The sequence below is a fragment of the Pseudopodoces humilis genome, chromosome 5, assembly GCF_049639895.1.
Source record: "Pseudopodoces humilis isolate 2021_Gansu_Grassland_sample_001 chromosome 5, ASM4963989v1, whole genome shotgun sequence".
Taxonomy (NCBI): Eukaryota; Metazoa; Chordata; class Aves; order Passeriformes; family Paridae; genus Pseudopodoces; species Pseudopodoces humilis.
The window spans coordinates 29748-51921 of NC_142204.1; the positions used below are offsets into that span (position 1 = coordinate 29748).

The window sequence follows — 22174 nt, forward strand, 5'->3', positions numbered from 1 at the left end:
CCACTTAGTGACACCTGGGGACTAGAGACCAAAGGGATTCAGCAAAGGGGACGGGGAAAGCCATTCTCACCACCCAGGTAACCAGAACAGCCAACATGTTTAATGCTGCCACAGACTTGTGCCAAGGTCTCGTTTAACTACAGCTCCCTGACCTGTCTCTGCTGAGCAAGTCCCTGCTGTCATGTGCCCAGTGCTGAGGTGTGATCATTGATCTAAATGCCCCAGGAACCTGCCATGGCCTCAGGGCATCTCAAGTGCCCATATGGGCAGTGGGCCCAGTTTCCTGAGCACTGGATTAAAAAAATACTGCTGCCTCTTCTTCACAGGTAGCTTTCAGGCTCCATCCTCTGAAACACACAGACCCCTCCAATGCCTCCAGCTGGACCTGAGGTGGAGATTGCTCTGCTCATTCTCTGTAAAGACACTCCCAGCTATAGTGGTACACTGCCCAGGAAAATCTCTGTTGCTGTTTCCAAGTCTGTGGCTGACACAACTTGAGTGCCAGGGAGTGCTCTCCACCTTTCCTCAGGGAAAGGAGCAGCTCACATTGCAGGACAGTACCTTTGCGTCTCAGCACCAGCTTGTTGAAGAGGTCTGACATCAAATCTCCACTTTGTCCTGTAGCTCTCACTGAAACAGCAGAACATGTCAGTGAAGAAAGATTAGTCTGAGCTAAGCACTATGGCAAAAGCATTTCCCTGCAATACTGTCTTCAGATTAATGAAAAAACTCCAAACCTCTAATTTGACACCCCAAAACTACAGTGCATTTTCAGTGCAGGAAAACACTAGGCACAACAGGGTTAATGGCATCTTCTGCGGGAAACCAAGAGTGGAATTCATTCAGGGGCTGTGCATTTGCAGCCTCATTCTGCCAAAGCAGCTCCATCAATCCCCTCCCCAGCTACCTCAACCAAGGCACTTAAACTGTTTTGGCCCTGTCTCACTTGACCCACAGGTTTCATTTGTGTGCCTGGTCCTGTGCACCACGTGTGAAACTTCTCCACAAGCCCTGAAACCGATGCCCTTTGGCCCAGTGGGATTTGGCACATTCACAGAGCTCTGGCTGAATGGTGAACACCTGAGACCTAGATCAGCCTGTGAGGAGAGACAGCTCCTTTCTGCTCTGCGAATTCACCGTGCTCCTGACTTGCCCATCTGCCCCCAAACCCACACCTCCCCAGCCTGGGCAAGGAAAAGCAGTTCTGCCAAAAGAGCCTCAGGACCTTGTTCTTGTTCCTTCTGCTTCTTTTTCTCCAGTTTCCTCTCCTTGACGCTGCGAAGGTTGGCCTTCCCAATGCCCCCAGCCTGGCGGATGGACTCCAGGAGACTGGCACGCCCAGTAGAGGGGTTCACCACCTCCTTTGGGGCTCCTTGGACTGAAGCTGCAGGGACAGGAAGGACAGGCAGCAGACATGGGTCAGTGCATCAGCTACAGGCCCAACCAAATGCCCATGGGAAGGGCTACTCCAGTACCTTGACAGCATCTCTTCCCACTGCAGCTCCCCACCCTCTGTTGGAAGGCTGGGAAGGTACAGGGGGTGCCCCAAGGACACAGCTGAAGGCCAGGAGGCTGGTGCAGCTGTGGAGGACTGCAGCCCTTACCTGCAGGCACTGCATTGCTGCTCTCCTCGCTCACTGTGCCAGCCCGTTCCAAGGGTGCTGTGGGCTGGGGCAGGGGTGGTGGAGGAGGCACTGGAGCTGGCAAAACAGGAGGTGGTGGGGGAGGCGGAGGGGGAGGAGGCGGCAATAGCTCAGCATCTTGAAGATCTGAAATATGAAAGAAACCTTATCTGAAGAGTTGCAGAGGATGGCACATCAAGCGTTTCAGCTCACAGCTTCACACACCTCAGCAGCAACAGATCAGAGTCCTCAGCACCTGCACTCCTGTGCCCTGTGCACCCTCTCGTAACAGCAGGCAGGGCCAAGGCAAGAGTCTGAGATTCTCCTACTCTCCCTCCCCAGCTGCATCCCTCTCGCACAAGGGCATCCCACCAGGCTGACACACACCCAGTCCTTGCACACTGTGCTCCCTCCTCCCTAGCCATGCATACAGATGGGGAGGGAGCTAAAGGGGTTGCAGTCAGGACAGAACTTGAGCAGATTGCAGCTTTCACTCAGGTCTAAGCCTGAAGTGCAACATCCATCATCCAGCCAACATCCATCTTAAAATTTCTACCAAGGGACTTTCTGCTTTGTCTCCACTTTCTGGCAATCCCTGCCTTCCTCCTGCATAGGGTCCTGGGATCAGGGATTGAAAATTACCTGGTTGCAAAGGCTCGACTGACTCAGTGTTGAAAGTGGGCAGCTCTGGAATAGCGCTGCTGGGAGCAGAGGGTGCAATGCCAGGGCCCAGGTCGGCGCTGTACATGAGATCTGCAGCAATGCCAGGCAGGTCTGGCAGGTAGGAGGGCACATCAATCTCAGGGACCTGGCCCAGATCTGGCACGTAGAAGTAATTTTCAGCAACCTAAAGAAACACAAACCAACAAGGTAAGGCAGTGACTATGTGCTTGCTGCAAACAGGGGCACTGCAGGGAACAATTAGGCAGCAGTCAGAGCTGGGCCGGCGTACCTTGGTACATCAGTTACCCCTACACCTCTATGCTCAGAAGCTACTTCCTGCAGACCAGGCTTGGGAAAGGCAGACTGCAGGAGGAAGAAGTGCAGGACTCTTCTTAGTTGCATAGTAGCAAGTGAACTCTGAAGGTTCATGCTCTAATTGCTGCAGCCTAAATAAACCAGTCCCTTCTCCTCCAGAAGAGGATAGTGTCTGAACCATTTCAAAGATTAAAATGCAGAAGCACAACTCAGTAGTTACAGGGGTTTGCTTTTGTGTTTAAAACACAGGCAACACTGCAGTGATGCTGCACTGTAAATAAAGAGCTTGTTCACTATGTACATTATATCCTCCAGTCCAATATGATGAGCAAATGATTCCCAGGCTCCTTTTCCCAGTCCCAAATGACACTCCAATGACATTCCTGGTACACCCCAGGATTGGCCTCTACAAGGTGCCAGGTACCAGTCACATGTTGGGGCAACTGGGTTGATGCACTGCCTGTCCCATGTGTACACCAAGCACACAGCCCTTTGCTCAGCCTGGCTGGCCCTTCTGTTTGCACCAGCAGGCACCCCTTCCCAGCAGGAATGATGGGGATCACACTTCACGCCAGGGACCTTCTAGCAGTGGCACCTCAGACTTCACATGAGGCTCAGGAGTTGGCACAACCGGGCTGATCAAGTAGTAGATCCTCCAAACCCTGCTGCAGCTCTGAGGTCAAGCAGCAAGGTGAGTCCACACCCCACTATTCTCCTTTCACCACTCAACAAAGGCTTGAGCAGAGAGAAACTGCCTTTGTCTCACCCATCAAGCTCACACCAGGACCTCAAGCACAAAACCAGGCAAGGCCCTTCTGAGAAATGAGGTAATCTGCAGCCCTGTAAGGGGCTATTGTCATACCTGCTCATCATCCTATCAAAGCCCTTTCTTTTCAGAGAGCTGAGCACAACCCTCTGAAGTGTAAGCAGCTGCATCTCACCTGTTGGTCCAGCTGTCCCCTTTTGGTGATGGAGAGAGGTGCATCAAAGAGTTTCTCTTCTGTCTCTGTTTCCAGAGCCACATGGGTCTTGGTCACTGCTCCAGCCAGAGGATCCAGGAAAACATACTTCTTGTACCTAAGGGCAGAAAACAGGTATTTTAGTAATGCTGCCTTGAGAGCCAAGGCCAGAAGAAACTGTACACAAGAGGGCCTTGGAGGCAGAGACCTGACTTCACTCATAAAGATGGAACATGTTGGGCCTTCCAGGTTCCTTCTTTAAGCTAAATTTTCCCATCTTTCCTCTTTGCAACCAGCTCCTCACCCTGCCTGTGCAGCCTCCAGACTAATTCTAAAGCAAAGCCCCACTGTAGTGCCACCATGACCGAGCTCTCCCCTTTCCACCACCTGGCCTGAAACCATCCTACAGTCTGCAGCAGGACACCAGTGACTCATCACTCAAGGTCCAGGAGGACAGACAAAATGGAGAAATGATCAATGGCTCAGGAGAAGAAAGAGAAGGTCCAGCAGCTGAAAGCTCAAGAAGAGCATAAAGTAGCTCTTCAATAAGAGCAGAAGGAAGAACCATGATGCAGAAGCCCAGTGGGAAAGGACACTGCAGTGAGGGAGGTGGTGGAGACATTAAAGCAGCTAAAGCAGTAGAGTAATGCTGTGAGGAATGGTCAGGAGAAGAAGCAGTACCTAGGCTGGTACACAGGGCAGAGAAGGGCAGGAGTGATAGCATATCTCAAGGCTGGAGAGAAATTGCAAAGAAACAATAGGAAGAACTAAGCAAAAGAAAGTCCAAAATTGGATTGAATCAGGTGAGCAGAGGATCAGGTGCAGACAAAATAACTGCTTCCACCCAAGGCAAAGAGCAGGGAAGGCAAGGTTCCCAGCTGGAAGCCAGCAGAGAGGTATCAACTCCTGTCCTGTCAAGAGCCTGATAGGTAACATCCCCAGGAAAGCAAGCAGTCACTGCAACTCCTGGGGAAGGGAAAGTTCCTCTGAGGACAAGCAGGGGCAAGTGAGCAGCACAGCACTGCTCCAGCTCTCACAGGTTCTCGGTGGTATTGAAGAGTAGCAGGGAGCTGAGGGAGCTGATGTTCCTGGGAAGGCTGCCAAGGCCTTCTTCTGCATCATCCTCCTGGTGAATTTTGGTGCTCACGCACACAGGGAAATACTTGAGCTTTTCCTGCAAGAAGACAGATAAAAGGTGGTAAGACACTAGAACCACAGCTGCTGAGGCAGCTCTCCCCAGCCACCACAACCCACACTGCTGGATGCACTGTATGGTCTGGGAACTCTGCTGCTCCCTGTCTACCTCCCTTTGAGCTAGGAAGCACACGGACAACATTGCAACTCCACACTCATGACAAATGTCAGCAGCTCAGACTCACAGCAAGTGCTTTTGGTGCTGTGGGTGGGTCATACTGAACATGTGTTCTGCGGTCAGGATCCACCAGAATAAAACCGCCACTCCAGCTCTATAGTCCGAGGCAGGGATCAAGCACCACAACCTAAAAGGCTTTTGTTACAGTGCCTCCAATTACGACACATTTACATTTTCATTTCAGGCAGAGTTCCCCACACATCTCTATTACCTCCCCTCTGTTGCCTCCACGTGATGTTTCAAGAGCTGGGATCGCACTGGTGGGGTAGGCAGGGAAGGCAAAGGAAGAGGAGGTTAGGAAAGAACAGAGTGTCTGCACTAGGCGAGAGATCAGGCAGAAAGGAGTGCGCAGGGTGGAACGTGTGCCAGATGGTTTTGCAAAGCCTGAGGGATTTGCAGGAGTTTTCAACTCTAATGAACTGAAATCTCTCTCTTGGTTCTAAAACTTCATGCATAATATATAGAGCTCACTTTCGAAAAGGACTTATTACATCTGAACTGCCTTCTACAGAGTACAGGAATTGCCATCCCACATCAGACCGGTGTTCCAGCTGGCGTGACAGTGCCCACTGCCACATGCTCTGGGGGATGAAGCTCAGCGCCCACAGCACTCTGCTCTAGAGGGAGGAAAGGCATCAGTTCCTAATAGAGACAGTTTGGAATGAACAAACCTCCACCTCAGACCCCTCTGCAGACCCCTCCTCAGCCCCTTCACAACTCTTCACAGCTTTTTCTTCACAACAAAGGCAAGCAGCTGTACGTGTTCATACTAGGAGAAACCAGGGCACTTTATCAGGTTAAATAACTGGCCACACTTGTGGCTTTCTTCCGCCACCAAGGGATGACCACTCCAAATATTGTCCATAGCTTCCATAGCTTCACTACTTCCAACATCCCCGCACCACCCCATTCTCTGAGTCCCTCTTCCCTCCTTGTGCTTGTGTGGGAGAAATGAAGACTGCTGGTGGTTCAGTTTTAAGACCACATGCGATGTCAGTGACACAAGCAGTTCCTGCTGATTAAAATTTCAGTCTTGAATCTGGTAGCCAGAAATCCAAGGAAATAGCTTAGTCACAGTTCAGTTAATCCACTAAGAGTTTGTATGATGCTCTGAGACTATAAAATGCTGTAAGAAAGGACCTGTAACGTTTTGATTTAATTCAGGTTCCAACTTGTGAAAAATGCATTGAAATTAACACCTTCTATTTTTTTATAGAAGCAAATAGGCAAAAATATATAAATTCTTAGAGATTGTAGAAGCAGAAAACTGCTCAAAAGTTCTTTTGATCATTAATATTCATTTCCCAATGTGTAATTCTTTAAGCATGAGGGAGTACTGACTTTTTTTGCTAGAACTGTTCAGACACACTTAGCCCTCAAGTCATTTATATATATTTTTTTACTTTTCTCTTTGTAGATTTCAGTTAGCACTGGATGATTGTGCATCACTTTACGGGTGTAGTGAGAAAGCAACCATTACCTACATTTACTTACAAACCTCATCTAAGGCAGTTATAAAAGCACTAAGCATGAATATTCTGAAATGTGAAATATAATCCTAATTTAAACACCGTCAAAGTGCTAGTCTTACTCGAGTACCTAGACCTGTTCTGAAATTTGGAACAACCACACACTGTCAAAAATACCCTGCAACTGTGAATTCCACAAGCTAACGCACCATGTAAAAATTTGTTTTCTTATAGGAACATTAAGTTCTTAAGCTAAAATTTGGCAACCTTGACATACTGAAGTAATGATGGGGGGGGCGCTTGAATGCTCAAACACCCCAGCCTGGGGTCTGGCACCTGGCAGGATCACACCCCCAAGGACACACTGCATTTTCAGGCATTTTTCTTACTAAGAACCCATAGTTGAACATATATAAAGTCACTCTTTTCTTCAGTTTAATTAAACACATACTACTACAATGGAAATTGGTGTGATGTACCAGAAATCCATTCCCCACACACCAATGGAGTGCTGAGGCCAGCAGGGAAAGCACTTCAAGATAAGCGAATGACAAAAACCTGGTTTAAGCTCCACATGCCTGTGGTGGGCTCTGGGACAGGCAGAATTCATGAGGACATGCCAAGTTACTGACACTTTTGAAGCCTAGCAAGGTTACTCCAGTAGTGGATGGTAACTTTTGCTTGGACTTCTTCCATAGCCCAAGCAGATCGTATCTCCCACCCTGTTTTCCGGTCTCTTCAGTGGCATGTGCAGCACCCAGACACAGCTCTCACTACAAAGGCAGTCCCCAGTGCCCGGGAATCCCCACAGGGCTGCAGCCAGATCCCTGCTGATCCTACATTTCCAACTCAGTTGCTTACCCCCAGAGCAAAAACCCTAAAGGCTGTGCACAGGCTGCCACCACTTCCCCTCAAACTGACATGAGCAGAGTTTGCTTTCCTGATGAGACAGTGTGTGCACGTGTGCAAGTGGAGTTTAGCAAAGGCCACTGCAACTGCTCACAGCAAAGAGGCTCTCAATAGAAGTGAAAACGGGCAGTGAGCCTCTGCTGAAATCCCTGAATAATTGAGGAAAGCATAAATGCAAACATTAGACTTCTCCCTGTCACATTTCATTACTGCAAGGCACGTCAGGCTCTGTGCTCAGCTATGGCTGAGAAGGCCTGTCCCCCTAGAATGTGGTTGGAGCTTGGCCACACTGAGCTCCATTCAGCACATCAGCCCCTCCATCCTTCAGCTGACAGCAGCATCTCCCCCACCCCACAGAGGAGCTGCAGGAGCTCATGTGCGTCAGCTTGGCAAGAGTGACAACTGCTGCATGAGGCAGTCTCAGCAAAGCCAGAGAAAGATCAACAGTCCCAAAAGAGGATCAAAAGATGGGTCACAGGAGGGGAGCAACAAACATCCACCAGGGCCTGAAACAAAGTCCCTGTGTTGATGGCAGCTTTAGTCACGAAGGGCGGAACATGCAATGGTACAGAGACTGACTGGGACTGGAAGAGGTGGCATCCCAGGCAGATGGCTGTGGGGAATGTCACGTGGAGCCCGCTGGAGCCCGCTGGAGCCAGCTGGAGCCAGCTGAACAGGCACACCATTTGCTCTTTGTGGGACACTGCTTTTTAACAGCTGATGCTCTTATCAAACCCTTCCCTGTGCAAGGGGCTGTAGTTCAGCACCAGCCCTTCAGGGTGGGAGCCCATCTCCCTGTCTGCTCCCTGCCTGCCTCTGCTCCCCCACACTCTTGTGGTACGGGGCCACTGGCCTCCCTGCAAGACGCCAGCACGTCCCATGCAGCTCTGCCTGTGCTACTGCCAGGACTGGAAGGAAGCAGGAGCCCTGCTCAAGTTTGCCAGCTGTCCATTCAGTCAGCAATCCTGCTTCCTTGGCCTGGCTGAAATATTCATAACTACCTCACTGTGCGAGGTCTCAGCTCCATTAACACTCAGGAAAGTTTAGCGTGATAAATTATTCTGTGGCCGCTTTATTTCTGGCCAAGTCACACAGGATGAGGAAGGAGGTCTCTTTAGGGGTGGAAAGCAGGGAAGTTGTCAAATTGATCCTTAACCTGCCAGGAACAGCACATCTCCTGGCACAGCACATACACAGCTACTTTTAAACTTAAAGCATGGCAACTCTTCCTCCTCTCCTTCCAATCCAGGGACAATGCCCAAGTGCAACAATTTCCTGGGGCAGAAAAATACTCTAATGAATGACTCCTTTTTCTCCTGACACACTCACAAGCCTTCTTACCTTTCCCTTCTCACCAGGAGTTGTATCAGAGCCTTCAGAAACTATTTCTGAAACAACTATGAGCTTGATCCCAGCTGCCTCACTACGCACAGCCAAAGTCTTAAGCCCAGGCAGCAGCACCCAGCAGCACAGCTGCAGGAAACAGCAGCATTCCAGGAAATGGAACTGCTCCAGAGACCTGGCAGCTGAAAGCCACCCAGGCAAGCTCCTGTACAGACATGGCCCTCTCCAACTGGCATCTCCACAAGCTTCCCAGCCTGACCTCCCACCCTCCCCACTGACAGGCCAAATGAAAATATGTTCTACTCCTAGCCTATGTCCCAAAGCCCTGGTCCACTTTATCAAAGAGATTAACGGTCTCCAGGTTCTCTTTGCTTGTCCTTCCCAAGGTCTGTTCTCCTCATTACCTGCAGAGCTTTTTCATCCAGCATTCGGTGTTTGCTCTGAATCTTGTGTCTTGGCCACTTCTGTTTAGCTGGGTCTTCTGCACCAGCAAAAATTGAACTGTACTCCTGCAGCCGTTCAGGGGCTGGGTACTTGGCACTGGAAAACACCTACAGAGAAAAAAGGAGGGACTGAAAAATCCCAACAACTAGGCAGTCCTACCATACAGAAACACATGGAGAGGAATAAACATGCAATCTGTGCTCCCCATGGGAATGGACAGCTTTGGAGTCAACAGGCTCCTAAGGGCTATGTGCACAGACCCAAACATGCATGGGCTGCCACTTCTGAAACTGGAATTGCCAGAGCTTTTCTCTATCTCTCAAAGTACTAGATCACTGGCAAAAAGGCTTCCACTGGCAGGAAAGGAGTTGGAAACACTGTAAAAAATGGGGCAAGAATGGAGAAAGAAGGATTTTCACCAGTATTACATGGCTCAATGGGATTAAGATGCACTAAAGGGAGCCTCTATGACAGCAGCTTTCATTCAAATAAGTGTCTATGAGCCTGAAGTGAGGGTTTTAGGCTTAGCTCAGCATGCCTTTTCTCTTTCTCAGGAAGCAGTTGGGACAGAAACCTATAAAGGCTACATAAAGCCTGGAGCTGTGTGGCTCATGGGTCCAAAATTCATTAATTGTCTGAGTCAGGAATGGGATTCTCACCACAATCCTGCTCAGCAACAAGGCATGGAGAGGTGAGTGGGCAGCAGCTGAGCACCTTTTCTCCTCCAGAGCTTACATCAGGAGTAAAGAAAGGAAGAAAAGAGGCCATGCAGCCTTCAGTGAAATCACTACCTTAATAGCCTTCTTGCTGCCTTTTATCTTCTCAATCTTTGCCTGGGCAAGTGTGACTCTCTCCCCAATTGCCTGGAGCTGTGCCCGGCTGGCCTCCACCCGCTGAGAGATCCTAGGAGGCAAGAACACTTCTTAAGAATCCAGAACCAGTGTAGTTTTTATTTAAAACAGCCAGTTCCCAGCCCCTCAGAGAAGGGTTTGACTCTCAGGGGACTGGGTTGTTTCACAGTGCAAAACAGTGCTGGTGGAGACACACTTGTATCCATCCCATTGAGAGCTTTAGGTACTCCAACATGAAGTAGGATCAGTCCTTGACTCAGCATGATGTCCCCGTGTCTGTCTGAGGCACAGAAAGATGGAAAACTGGCAACAGACAAAGTATTGATAACACAGGGATGATTTAATTATTGCTGAGCAGAGCTTAGACAGAGTCAAGGCCTTTTCTGCCTCTCGGCCTACCACAAGGAGTTGGGGAGGGGACGCTGCCGGGACACCTGATCCCAGCTGACCCAAGGAATGTTCCAGACCCTATGGCAGCATGCTCAGCCTATAAACCAGGGAGAAACTTGGCTGGGGTTTGCTACTCGGGGACCAGAGCCTTCTTTGAGGTGGTGAGCAATTGCTTTTATTTGCATCGCTTGTCTTTCTTGTGTTTTATTTCTCTCTGCTTTTGGTTGTTTTCCTTTATATTACAATATTATTATCAATTTTATATTTTATTTTAATAATTTAACTGTTCTTATCTCAACCCATGAATTTTCTCACTTTTACCCTTCTAGTTCTCCTTCCCCTCCCTGTGCAGGGAGTAGGGTGAGCAAGGGGCTGTGTGGTGCTTAGTTGCCAGGTGCAGATAAACCATACCACTAGATCAGTATCAGAATGCTTTGGGACTCAGGTGAAAAGCACTCTGTGGCAGCAGAGGAGAGCAGTCAGTGTCTAAATACCTCTGCATTCACATTGTGGACACATTTCTCTCCCACCTAGCAGCCAGGGGCATTACTGAAACTGCCTCCATGCCTTGCAGAGTGGCTGCCACACTGCTGGAACTGTCACACAGGCCCAACCAGAGGTTAGGAGAGATGCTGGGAGAAAGCATCAGCTACAGGTAACCTGGAGTCATCTTCTCAGAAAAGCCCTCCTTCCCCATGCATAACCAGCAGATTCTCCCCAACTACAAGGTCAAAAGCTGAAAAGTCTCATGAACTTTTGCCCCTCCAGTGAATCCAGGGAAGAATATTTTCATGGCAACATAAGCTATTAGGAAAGAGAGCACTCCACTTCAGCAATATTTTGTTCCACTGGATCATTCTGTGCCTGTAAAAAGCAATCTTAAGTACTGTCTTTAAATTTCACCAAGAGTCTCTTTGCTTTTGAGGAGAGAGTGCTCATGCTCTTTTTCTGCTGTGTCTAATTCCCTTCAGTAATGAATTTGAGGTAAGTAGTGATCCATGATTCCCAGTTTCAAACTGTACCAAATCCTTCTTTTCCGGTATTTTAACTTTGGGCAGTGCATTCTCTATTATAGTATAGAAATAGAAAGCCCCCCTCAATGCAGGTAGTGAAAAACAGCAAGTACAAGCAGCCTATTCTCCTTGTACCATTCTGAAAAAAACCCCTCACTTTCTCTAAACAGCTTCAAGTATTTCTGTTTGTTTATAGCCATGCTCTCCTCTTCCTGGAGGCATGAAAAACCCTTCCTTATGCATATGGCATGATAGCACACAGCCTGTTTCTACCTTATTCTGTTTGGAGTGGGAGATGAGCAAAATTGAATCTCATGAGATTCTCCCTCTCAGAATTATTCTCTGTTACCCCATTTTATTTTAAACACAGTCTAACAGCTTGTATTTTGTACCAACACTGAGTACAAATCTGTTCATGATTTCCTTCCCACACCCTCCCTCTGCCTTAGTGGAGTAAGTCCACATCACTTATACACTTGATAGGTTCTCAGAGTAGTTTCTGTTGTTCCTTTCAGTGTGCATTTCCTAGCACCTGTCTGCAGCAAATCTCATGTGTCAAGGGCTGTCCCATTGTCTTGTTTTGTTCAAGTCTGAGATGCCTCTGAAGGACCTGAATCTTTCCTAACTGCTCTCACCAGCAAATTTTCCCACCTCACAGTTCACCTCTTTTCTGCAGGTTTCATAATTGTATTGATTGACACAATTTCCAGTACTACTGCTCCCTAGGGGCATTTGACTATTTTTACTTCCTTCAAAGCTGAAAAAACCTAGTCATTTATTTCTGCTTTGCTGCTCTCCCTCAAATCAATGATGCAATTTTCTCTCTCACCTGAGAGTAGACCTCTCTTCTAGGAGAAATCCACAAAGCTTTCCTGAAGCTCCAAATAAAAGTGAGGTATCAATTGCCTTTTAGCCAGTACCCTGCTGACTTCCAGACATAATTTTCAGGATCTGACAAGGCACGTTTCTCTCCCAGAAGGAAGTGCTAAGCAAAAAGTTAAGTAAGCTGAGGCCTTGAAACCAGTAAGTGTTCTCCTCCCTTTCACTTAATGAATGTGAGTGGGTCCAGTGAGGCAGTCAAACACTTCCCTCACTCTCTTTCCTGCCCCACATTATCCCCACTGCCCACCAAATATCACCAGTGAAAGGAGACCATATCAGGCAGACTGCATGCTCCCAGCACAAGCTGGGGAAGTTGTCCAGTGCCAGCTCAGGTGTTTCAAACCATGATGAATCTTCTCTGAGGCACTCTGTACTTTCTCTGGGGCTATGGATCCTGCTCTAGGATTTTACAGGCCAAATCCCACTGACCTTATGAGATCTGCCAAAAACCTTCACCTGAGGTCGCACAGATGCAAGCCCACAACACAGAAGGAATACCTATCAGTCTACAGATTTATTTGTTGCTGAACAAGGTAACTTTGAAAAAAAATTAAACCCCCTCAATCCAACTAATCCAAATTCTATCACATGTACAGGCTCCTAGAAGTGCATGACTGTTATGCATGAACAGTTCAAGATAGAGCTGGATGTGTTAGTTAGAAGAGACAATATACCATATCCTTACTGGAAAAAAATACACGGAGAAAACCTCCTCATGTTTGATCAACTATTTCTATTGCTGTGGAAACTGAACTTACTCAAAGGACTCAACCAGTTTTTGTAAAGAAATGAAACAGGAAGGAATTCCTGAGGATTTCAGTGCTGGAGGAAAGGTGGCATTCAGGCCTTAACCTCCATTAAAGGGAGGACAAGAACAATCAGGACGAGAGGGATTAAGTTCCAATACAATGGCCCAGTAGTACCTCTCAGAACCCACTGCTCAAGCAGCCAAAACCACAATGAGCATCTGAACCTACCCCAGGACTATTTTCTTAGTCATTGTTGTGTTATTTTGCTCTCGGTGCTCTTCTCTGCTTGAGAAATGCCTTTAGTTAAATTCAATATGACTCTGGAGTTGCAAAGGAGCAGGAGGCTACAGTGACAGCTCCTCCCTTTCAGCAGCATGTGCTTCATTCAGGACAAGTGAAATGGGGGGTCTGTGGAAAAAGGAGAATACAACACCTACCTTCAAATGCTGGGCACTGAGCCAAATCAATCTTCCCCTCCCAATGCTTTTCTTTGGGGAAGCAATACACCGTGGCAGATTAAATCTACCTAGTCAATTATCTCTTAATCCATACAGACTTTTAGTTTTTGATCTAAGCAGATATTAAAGGCAGCCTTTCAGCTGCTTTGATTTAAGCTTTCACTTTCTCTTGTCCCTCTGAAATATTTTTGTCCTCAAGCCCTCTGCACTTCATTCCCAACTTAGATCTTGTTTCTCCTTTGTCCTAAAGCCCTCATCCTGCTGCCTTTAAGCCACTCTCCATTTTACAGGCAATTTTCTCCAACACCCACAGCAAGTTCCAGGAATACTTCTTCACAGTTCTTGGGAACCTCTTGAGTGGTCCCCTATCCTCTGTCCCATCTGCAACCACAGATCAGATCACTTCCTCTTATTTAATTTTAACTCCTCTGATAAATCTCACATTCAGGTGGCTACTGAAAGACTTCTGCTGTGTCTTCTATTCATGGTGAAAAAATTACTGTTTCCTTACTTCCACAGGAAAAAGATTTGAGTCATTAGGAATCTGGCATCCAGGACACTCTATACTACCTGACAGGACTGTCAGCACTGGAAGTACTGCTACATTTGTATGCAAGTCTCCAAGCACTTCACAATGCCAACCAAAAAAACTGTGATTTTTATCATCTATACTTGCTAGGGATCAGACAGCCTCAGAAAAAAAGTTAAAAATCAGGGAAGGTTTAAAGACAGGCTGACAGATTCCAAGAAAGGTGTCTGAGAAAGACAGAATTCTAAGGAAACCCTAAGGAAAGCATCACAGCAGCCAGAGATCCTTTGCTCTCTATGCTGAACGTTCATGTCACCTGAGTGACAGGGGTGACAAAACTTCTGAAATGGGAGAGGGCAGGCAAGCTGCACACCAAGGTGGACAAGACAGGTTAGGCAACAGAGGCTGAAGCAAACCTCACTAGAATACCAAAGAACTTAATTTTCATGTCTGAAGTACAAAAGTAAGCGATCAACCAAGGAGAAAGAACATTACAGAGCAGAATGAGAAATGAAGTTGCACAGGAGGATAAGGCAGGCAAAGTATTAAATTACTTTTTCCTTAAATGAAGACTGTACACATCACAGAAAATCAGGCTTCTGGTCACCTCCCAGCCCAAGCTCCAAGCCTGAGAGATAGCAGGGGGATGCTTGGCATTGCTGTTCTAAACTTCAGGGTACGTATAGTAAATTTATTCTATAAAATCTTGGCTTCTTGCCTAGAAGTCAAGCTGCCTTTTTTTTTTTTTTTTTGCTAAATGATATGTGCTTTTATTAAATTTCTCCCTTATTATAGAAGGCATAAATAAGAAAGGATTGAGTTTATGGTTATTGTACTTAAGTTTATTCTCAGACTCTCCAAGCAGCTGGTACTGGAGCAGGGTAACAAGGGAACAAAACAGTGTCAAAAATGAACACTTTGAGAAGCCCAGTCACCACTCCCACTCAGTGCTTCTGCCCCTGCAGCTGGCAACATCTCCGGATTGAAATGGGGAGAGCAAAAGAAAGTCTGCTGAGACATTTATGGTTTACAGTGATCCAGGGAAGCATTCAAAATTAGCTTAAAAAGCCAATTCACCTCAAAAGTTTGAAAGGCAAAAAATACATACTCTTATGAAGAGCCAAACACGTTCAACCACTCATAGAAAGATCAACTTGTTTGCTTTCTGCTTTTCTCTCTCCATATTTAAGCAGTTTTTAAAGTCTTACTTCTTATCTGAGTAAGTGTAATCAGAAACTGTCATCATACACCATCTCTGACAGAAAGAAGTCCCCAGTGAGACTGTGTAATCAACGTTCCTTCCTCCATTAAGGGTTTGGGTATTATTCTAATTAATGTTTAGCTCACTTTGATTGCTCCTCGAGCCTGATTTGCAGGTGTTTCAGCATTTGCATACTGCCCTGTTCCTGTGACGCCGAATGGCTTTGCAGACTGGAGAGTGATCAAGGTTGCCAGGTTATCCTCAGCAGGATCCAGCATTTATCATTCTCCACAGGTCATGTTCTCACACAAAGACCATTTCATTTTGATTTTTAATCTCTCATTTCACAAGGCACTCCCACTACTGTGAATTAAGTTTATGTAAAACTGGAAACTTATAATTTTGACCTACCATCTCAGCACCCTTCTCCCTCTTCTCCTGCAGTTTGTTCTCCTCTCCAGAAAAGTTAGCAGCTTCTTTTTTCTTCATAGAAAAAGGTCACAAACAAGTGACCTCTTTAATCTTCCAAGCTTTTTACTTGCCTCATACCACTGACTGGTTTGAAAGTAGATGTGCTTTTGGTTTTTTTAGAAGAAATATATACTAAATAGAAATTCAGTGTATATTAAGCAAAAAGTCTGTGTTTGCAAATATAGTACACCATTAGATCTTCATACAGGCTACTTTTGATTAATCTACTTCTCCATTAACAGTGTTAATATACATATACAACCCAGGTTCTACTATCACAGTGACAACTTCTGGGATAGATGACTTTAAGAACTCCATTACTTCTAAAAGAAGTAATGGAAAAAATGGTTCTTTACCAGTACTGCTGGAGTTTCACAGGTGACCTTTTGAGTTCCTCCACTGGCAGTGGAATTGCTTCCCAAAGCAGCGGCCACAGGAAGAGTCATGAGATATTAGGCAGCTGATGATAGTCAGTATAGAATCACAGAATGGTTTGGCTTGGAAGGGATCCTTAAAGGCCATCTAGTCCAAGCCCCTGCAGTGAGCAGGGACATCTTCAGATGATCAAGTTGGTCAGAGCCTTGGTCAACCTGGCCTTGAATACTCTGAGCAACCTGTTCTGGTGTTTTACCAGCCTCATCACAGAGCATGCCTTCATTGTATTTAGTCTGAATCTACCCTCTTAACTTAAAACCAGTACTCCTTGTCCTATCACAACAGGCTCCGCTAAGAAGTTTGTTCTCATCTTTCTTATAAACCCCTTCTGGTTACTGACAGGCTTCCTTGGAGTCCTCTCTTCTCCAAGCTGAAAAACCCCAACTCTCTCAGACTTTCCTCAGAGGAGAGGAGTTGTAGTAACTGATACTACAACTGTAACTAGTAAAAGTTACTAGTAAAGTATAGTAACTGGTTTGTTATCTTTAGAGTCTCCATTTATCCTTGCAAGAATCTCAGAAGTATTTATTCACAGAAGCTCAATCTTTTGTAGTAACAGCCTTAAGTGCTTTCAATCTTGTTTTTCTTCTTTTTTTCTTAATTACTTGTGAAAGGAGGGTTAATCTTGTTTGGACAGAATTTTACAAGACTGTAAAAAAAAAAATTTGTTTCCATGTTGCTTGAAGTAATAGATCTTATTTGGCAGATAGCCTGAGAAGGTGTTTTGGCACCTTGTAACCTTAAATTAATCAACTGTGTGTACGCAAACATTTGGTTTCTCCTATCTAAGCTCCATTCTCAAGACTAGCCAATGATCTTCCTCCATGTCCCTACCGAAAAGAAAATGTGTATCACTACAGTCACAGGAAACATAAGCAGTGGAGAAATTCCCAGATGACCCTGTTGTGATCTTTATCTGTGGTAGGGAGGCCTAATGCCTTTAAAAAGATCAGACATTCCTCTGGATCATTGAGGATACCATGTCTGATTCTACACAGACAATATTTCTGTTATACAGTTCACTCTTAATTGACGCTGTGCTCCAGTTTCCCTGCCAGCAATAGTTACAGGAGACAGATCAACCTGGACTGAAATGTCTGATCTGTGCCCTCTCCCAAGGTGGGGCTGCAAGAGAAATTCAAAAGCCACCAGCCAGAAATGCTGTTTCTTCTGAGCTTCACCTGAAGGTAGCAACAGCAGGAGAGGAGCACTGACAAGCAGCTGCCCCAGCCCTCTCAGGCTGCGTCTCACTTGACCAAAGATACACTGCCATGATTGTGTGGGAGAAGTAACACATTTGCACAGCCTTCCTCCCCACTGACCAGGCAAAGAAGTGATCATCCCTAGAAGCCTTGCCCTGATGTAAGGTTGAACGTACTAGGAAAGCTGAGCTCCCATTCCTTCATTGGGATGGAGGTTTTTCATACTGCTCTTAGTCTGTTGATCTCACCAAAACAAGCCATTGTCATCAAGAATAAGAGTGCTGGGCAAAACACGCCTGCCTCCAGAGAAGAAAATGATTCCTGGTGATAGCAGTTCACACTCTCGTCTTTCTCCAAGAAAAGCACTTCTTTTCTTTGCATTTAATCAACTATCATTAGAACTTCATAGCTCTTCACCCAAAAATCTCCAAGCAATTTCCAAGTGTTAATTAAATCTTGGTTGCTTGTGAAACCAAGAGTGGAATCATTTGCTCCCTGGAAAAAAGAAAACCTAGGGAAATTCACAGTACAGTCTCAGCAGATCACATTTTCAGTCCATAATTCACTAAATTGAACAATTTTGCATTCACAGGACTTACCACATACCTTTCAGTAGCTGCTTAATTTTCCATTTTACTGAGTTTAAGGCCACCTTTAAGTTCATCTGCCTTTTTCAGTGTCCCCCCATTGCCAAATCCATCCCAATGTTGCTCTCCAGAATAAACTACAGCCAGCAAGGACTGACACAAAACACTGACCATTCTCTCACCATCACCATTTCTCTCTTGGGATCCAGGATGTAGCCTTTACCCACATTTAAGACACATGTTTACAAGTAAAGGTTTTTGCATTGAATAGAAATTTTCTCCACTTCCAAGCAGTTGATGGCAATCACACAAAATTTTACTTGCAGATCACAAGCTGAACCCTTCAGTCTCCTTTTCAATAACACATATCTAAAAGCTATCATTTACAAGCTAGTACTTACTGTATAAAAACTGCTGTCCTGCACAACTGGACTTGAATATTCAGGAGAAGGAAAGCCCACCCAAGAAAAGGACTTGCTACCATAAAATGTCTGTTTAAAGACAACTACATGTCTTCTCAGAACTCTTACTTCCTTTCTGACTTAGATAATATAATAAAGGTCTCCCTCTGTGGTCTTCCCTCACTGTGCTGACCTGTTGAAGTTATAATCAGAAGACACCTGGTAAATGACCAAACTGGACTTTGAAGAATGACTTGGAGCATCCTGGTCGTTCTTTTTTGCACTCAGTACTATGTTTCTGCTCATCATGTTTGTTGCAGTGATCCCTGTACTTTTCAACAGCTTACCTCTAGTGAAATTTCTTCTACTGCCTTGCACTCACTCCTTCTGTTCAGCAATGACCCTCTTCAGCATCCTGTGAGTACTAGTGCAGATTCCCAAGATTCACCCAAAATTTTGCTACAATCAAAACAAGTCCAACTACATAAGACAGACTTTCTCAGAAACAGTTACCAGCCCTTCGCCAAACAAAACCTCCTTGCTAACTTAGCTTTTCCATTTCTCACCCTTGCTTTCAAAGTGGACTTCTCTTAACAAATCCTCCTCTTTCTAAACTGGCCTCCTTCACTTAAAGATTTCCTCACATATTTTTTGCAAAGTTTTTTATTTTATAATATTTATTCTTCAGAAACAGCGGTTGTTTAGTGTTACTTCTTTTTCCTACAATCAATTGCAGTCACACTCAAATCTCAAAAGGCACCTCCTATGGTATGCCCATCAAGAAGCTAATTTGAGTGTGCTTCTTCAACAAATTAGGACAACTCTTTATGGCACCTTATCCATCTAACACCTTTCCTGAGTGATTACAGCACTTTCTTACTTTTTTGAGGGATTTTTAGTTACTCTTCCCCTTTGGGCCACAGGCAGAGATGTTCCTCACAGCATCAAAAAGCAGAGACACCTCTCTGCTTGCACTGACAGCTGCTCTGTCATTTCAATGAAACAGTCTGAGGCACATCAGTGATCAGACACCTTTAGAACTGGTCTAGATAACATGATTTCATTTTCCCCATTGTCATTTAAAAAATCACCTCTCCCATGCACTAACTCACAATTAGTCAGTAAGAATGGAAAGACTATCTTCACAGTAATACCAGAACAAATTCATACAGTGTACCTTCCAAACCTCCTTCCCCACCCTAAAACTGCCAGAACTGTAAATTCATACACTTTAATGGCTTAACCACTATCCCTGTGACACTCTGAGGAAATATTCTCATGACCAATGCTTTGACAGCAGCTAAACCCTTCATCCCAGCTAAAAGTAAGCATAAATATAATGAAGGACGTGATTTTGGTTGTGTGGTTGTTTGCTCCCCATCCCCTAAATTGCCCAGGTGCTAGAAAAAAAAGAACACTCTGCCTGGTGCTCAGTTGTGAGAGTCACACCCTCAAAAAACCCACCAAAAACCAAAAAACAATCAAACAAAACCCCCCCAAAAAACCAGAGAGAACTGCAATGTGGAGACCATGAACTTCCTTGCTTCTTGGTACTGAGCTACTGGAATGTTATGTACATGTATATATACATTGGAATGTTATATATATATGCCACTGATAACCAGAAGACTATTCCTACTGCACTCACACAGAGCAGAAGTGCAGCAGCTTTACCTCCTCTTCTAAAAGGAACTGTTATGCCTCTTAGGCCCATAAAGCATGTTTTCAGATTCAGCTTTGCTGGTCGATCTAAAACAAGAGCCCTAGAAGTAAATTAAAATGCAAATACCTAGTTTTATAATGCACAGTAACTCAGAATAAGGATCATATTCTTGGATAAAGTAAGAAGGGAATCCAATTTACCATGGTGTGCCAGGGAGAGTAGGGGATAAAGATTATTAATGGCACAGCATGGTGAATTCCTTCAATAAAATGTTTGTCAGGCAGATTTAGAGGGGGTGAAAGTTTCTGGAGCCTGGGTTAAAGAATTTGGATGGTAAAGTGTGTTAAAGAGAAACCCCAGGTAGGTAATTTATGTTCTGGGGGATTTATATGGAAGAAAACCAGAAACTCCTTCATTAGCACCTAGAAATGGGCCTCCTGTCTCCAAAAGCAATGCTGTCTCAGCCATCAGTTGCATTTACACCTAAACCTTTATAACCTTTCCCATTTGCAAAACCCAACAGCACCACAGCAAGTCAGAAAGAAGCACCACAGAAAGGAAATTTAATGCACCAGTCAAGTGTGAAGAACAGACCTTTGGCCCTGGTGTTCCTCCCCCAACTCTCCCCTCAGTGTGCACACTCTCATAGGAGCAAGCCTGTAATACACATTTCAAGCCACTCAGTGTTATTTTCCAGACAGTTTTCTCCATGCTGGATCCCTAATGGAAGTCATGCCTGTAAAACAAAATGACTTGTTTGAATCTCTTCCTCCAGGGCTGACCAAGTACAAAAAAGTCCTCTATAGGAACAGAAAATGACTCCAGCACTTGTGAGTCTCCAGTGTTTGAAGCTGGTTGAGAAGGCAAAGCTATCACTTAAAAGAATAACATGGCAGTTGTGTCAAGAATACTGGGCGTGTGAGAATCCAACAATATTGCCAAAACTGTGGGCTAAGAAATCAGGGAACAATTCTGCTGTGAGGCACACACTGATCTGTTGTCATGATTTGCTTCTCCTTGCCTATTTCCAGAGAGTAATAACCGCAGCCACTTGCAGTCAGGGAGTGAGGGGTAAAGGAATTACTCTCTGGATGGTGGAAGTTCATAAGATCTTTGCCAAAACCCTTTTAATTAACAGAGATTTATCACTGGAAAAAATAGCTCACAAAAACTTGAAGGCTGCTACTCAATATTGTATTTTCTCCAACAAGGAACAGGGTACAAACAAGAGACTTCCCTGACAGCATTAAAAAAACCCTACGAGCTAAAATAAATCAGCAATTCGTATGTACTGAAACTACCTTAGTTTCTCCTTGCTGTCTGCCTTTCCTATTGCACATGCCATCTGTTTTAAAGCAAACTGCCTCTAATTGCCACAAGATATTCCACTACTGCTGTAAGAGTAGAAAGAAATTTCTCAAGAGTTCCTTGAAGTCTGAAATTGTTGCGTGCCTCCTGCCTGCTTAGCAGGTTTGAGACTAATTCCAGAAGCAGGAGAACACCTCTCCTGCAATTTTGCACAGATCAGATCCCAGAAGATCTTAAGCTTAAGGATTTTAGCAGCATTCAGAAAGAGTTGTGACCTGGTCTCTTGCAGAACAGTCACACTCCCTTTTTGCCCCTCTATGGGGGTGTAGGATGCCTGCTAGTGCCAGCTGCTCCCAACCTTCCAAGCATGCTGATCACACCCTCATGTCACCTCCTAAGGTCTTCTTCCTATAGTTTAGGAACCGCTCTGAAGCTCCAGCTTCACAAGCTGTTGAAGTTAGCTTCCAGAGGATCGTGGCAGCCATAACAAATGAATGGTGCCTTACAAAGTGTGTGCTATGCTCAAAAGGAAAGTAAATCCACATTACTTGGCCATACAAGAATACAAAAGAACAACTAGCTGCAGGCAAAATGTCTTCCCCGTACTCCATCTCTTCATGTCTGTAGGACATTCCACTCACTCTTTACCTCACTGCTCCTTCTTCATCTTCCTGGCAGCAAATGACTGCTCCTACAGCCTCTCAAGAGATGTATCTGAAACTAAACTAGACCCAGCACCCTCTTTCAGATGACCTCTGGTACAACTTCAAAGTGCCATGAGGCACCTTGTTGTTAAATAAGAGTCGTAACAGCTTCAAATTAACTGGATAAAAATTTATTCCCTGTGCTACCACGCATCTCTTGGTGTAAAGTCACCTGCATGGTGAGCCATCACAGTGGACAGCTCTCTTCCTAGAAAGATGCAACCCTTGCAGCC

General features: G+C 45.4%; 1 protein-coding gene across 8 annotated transcripts in view; it reads right to left on the minus strand.

The window, feature by feature from the left end:
- The window catches only part of WASHC1 (WASH complex subunit 1), a 38583-nt gene that overhangs the window by 1119 nt on the left and 15290 nt on the right, over positions 1–22174 (minus strand). For all 8 annotated transcript variants that reach the window (XM_014259350.2, XM_014259349.2, XM_014259348.2 and 5 more), the window contains 8 exons: positions 9889–10000; positions 9058–9204; positions 4597–4733; positions 3542–3677; positions 2265–2469; positions 1605–1769; positions 1226–1384; positions 562–630 (listed from right to left, as the gene is read on the minus strand). In XM_014259350.2, the coding sequence (XP_014114825.1) occupies positions 562–630; positions 1226–1384; positions 1605–1769; positions 2265–2469; positions 3542–3677; positions 4597–4733; positions 9058–9204; positions 9889–10000 (1130 nt within the window). The remainder of the gene's footprint in view (positions 1–561; positions 631–1225; positions 1385–1604; positions 1770–2264; positions 2470–3541; positions 3678–4596; positions 4734–9057; positions 9205–9888; positions 10001–22174) is intronic.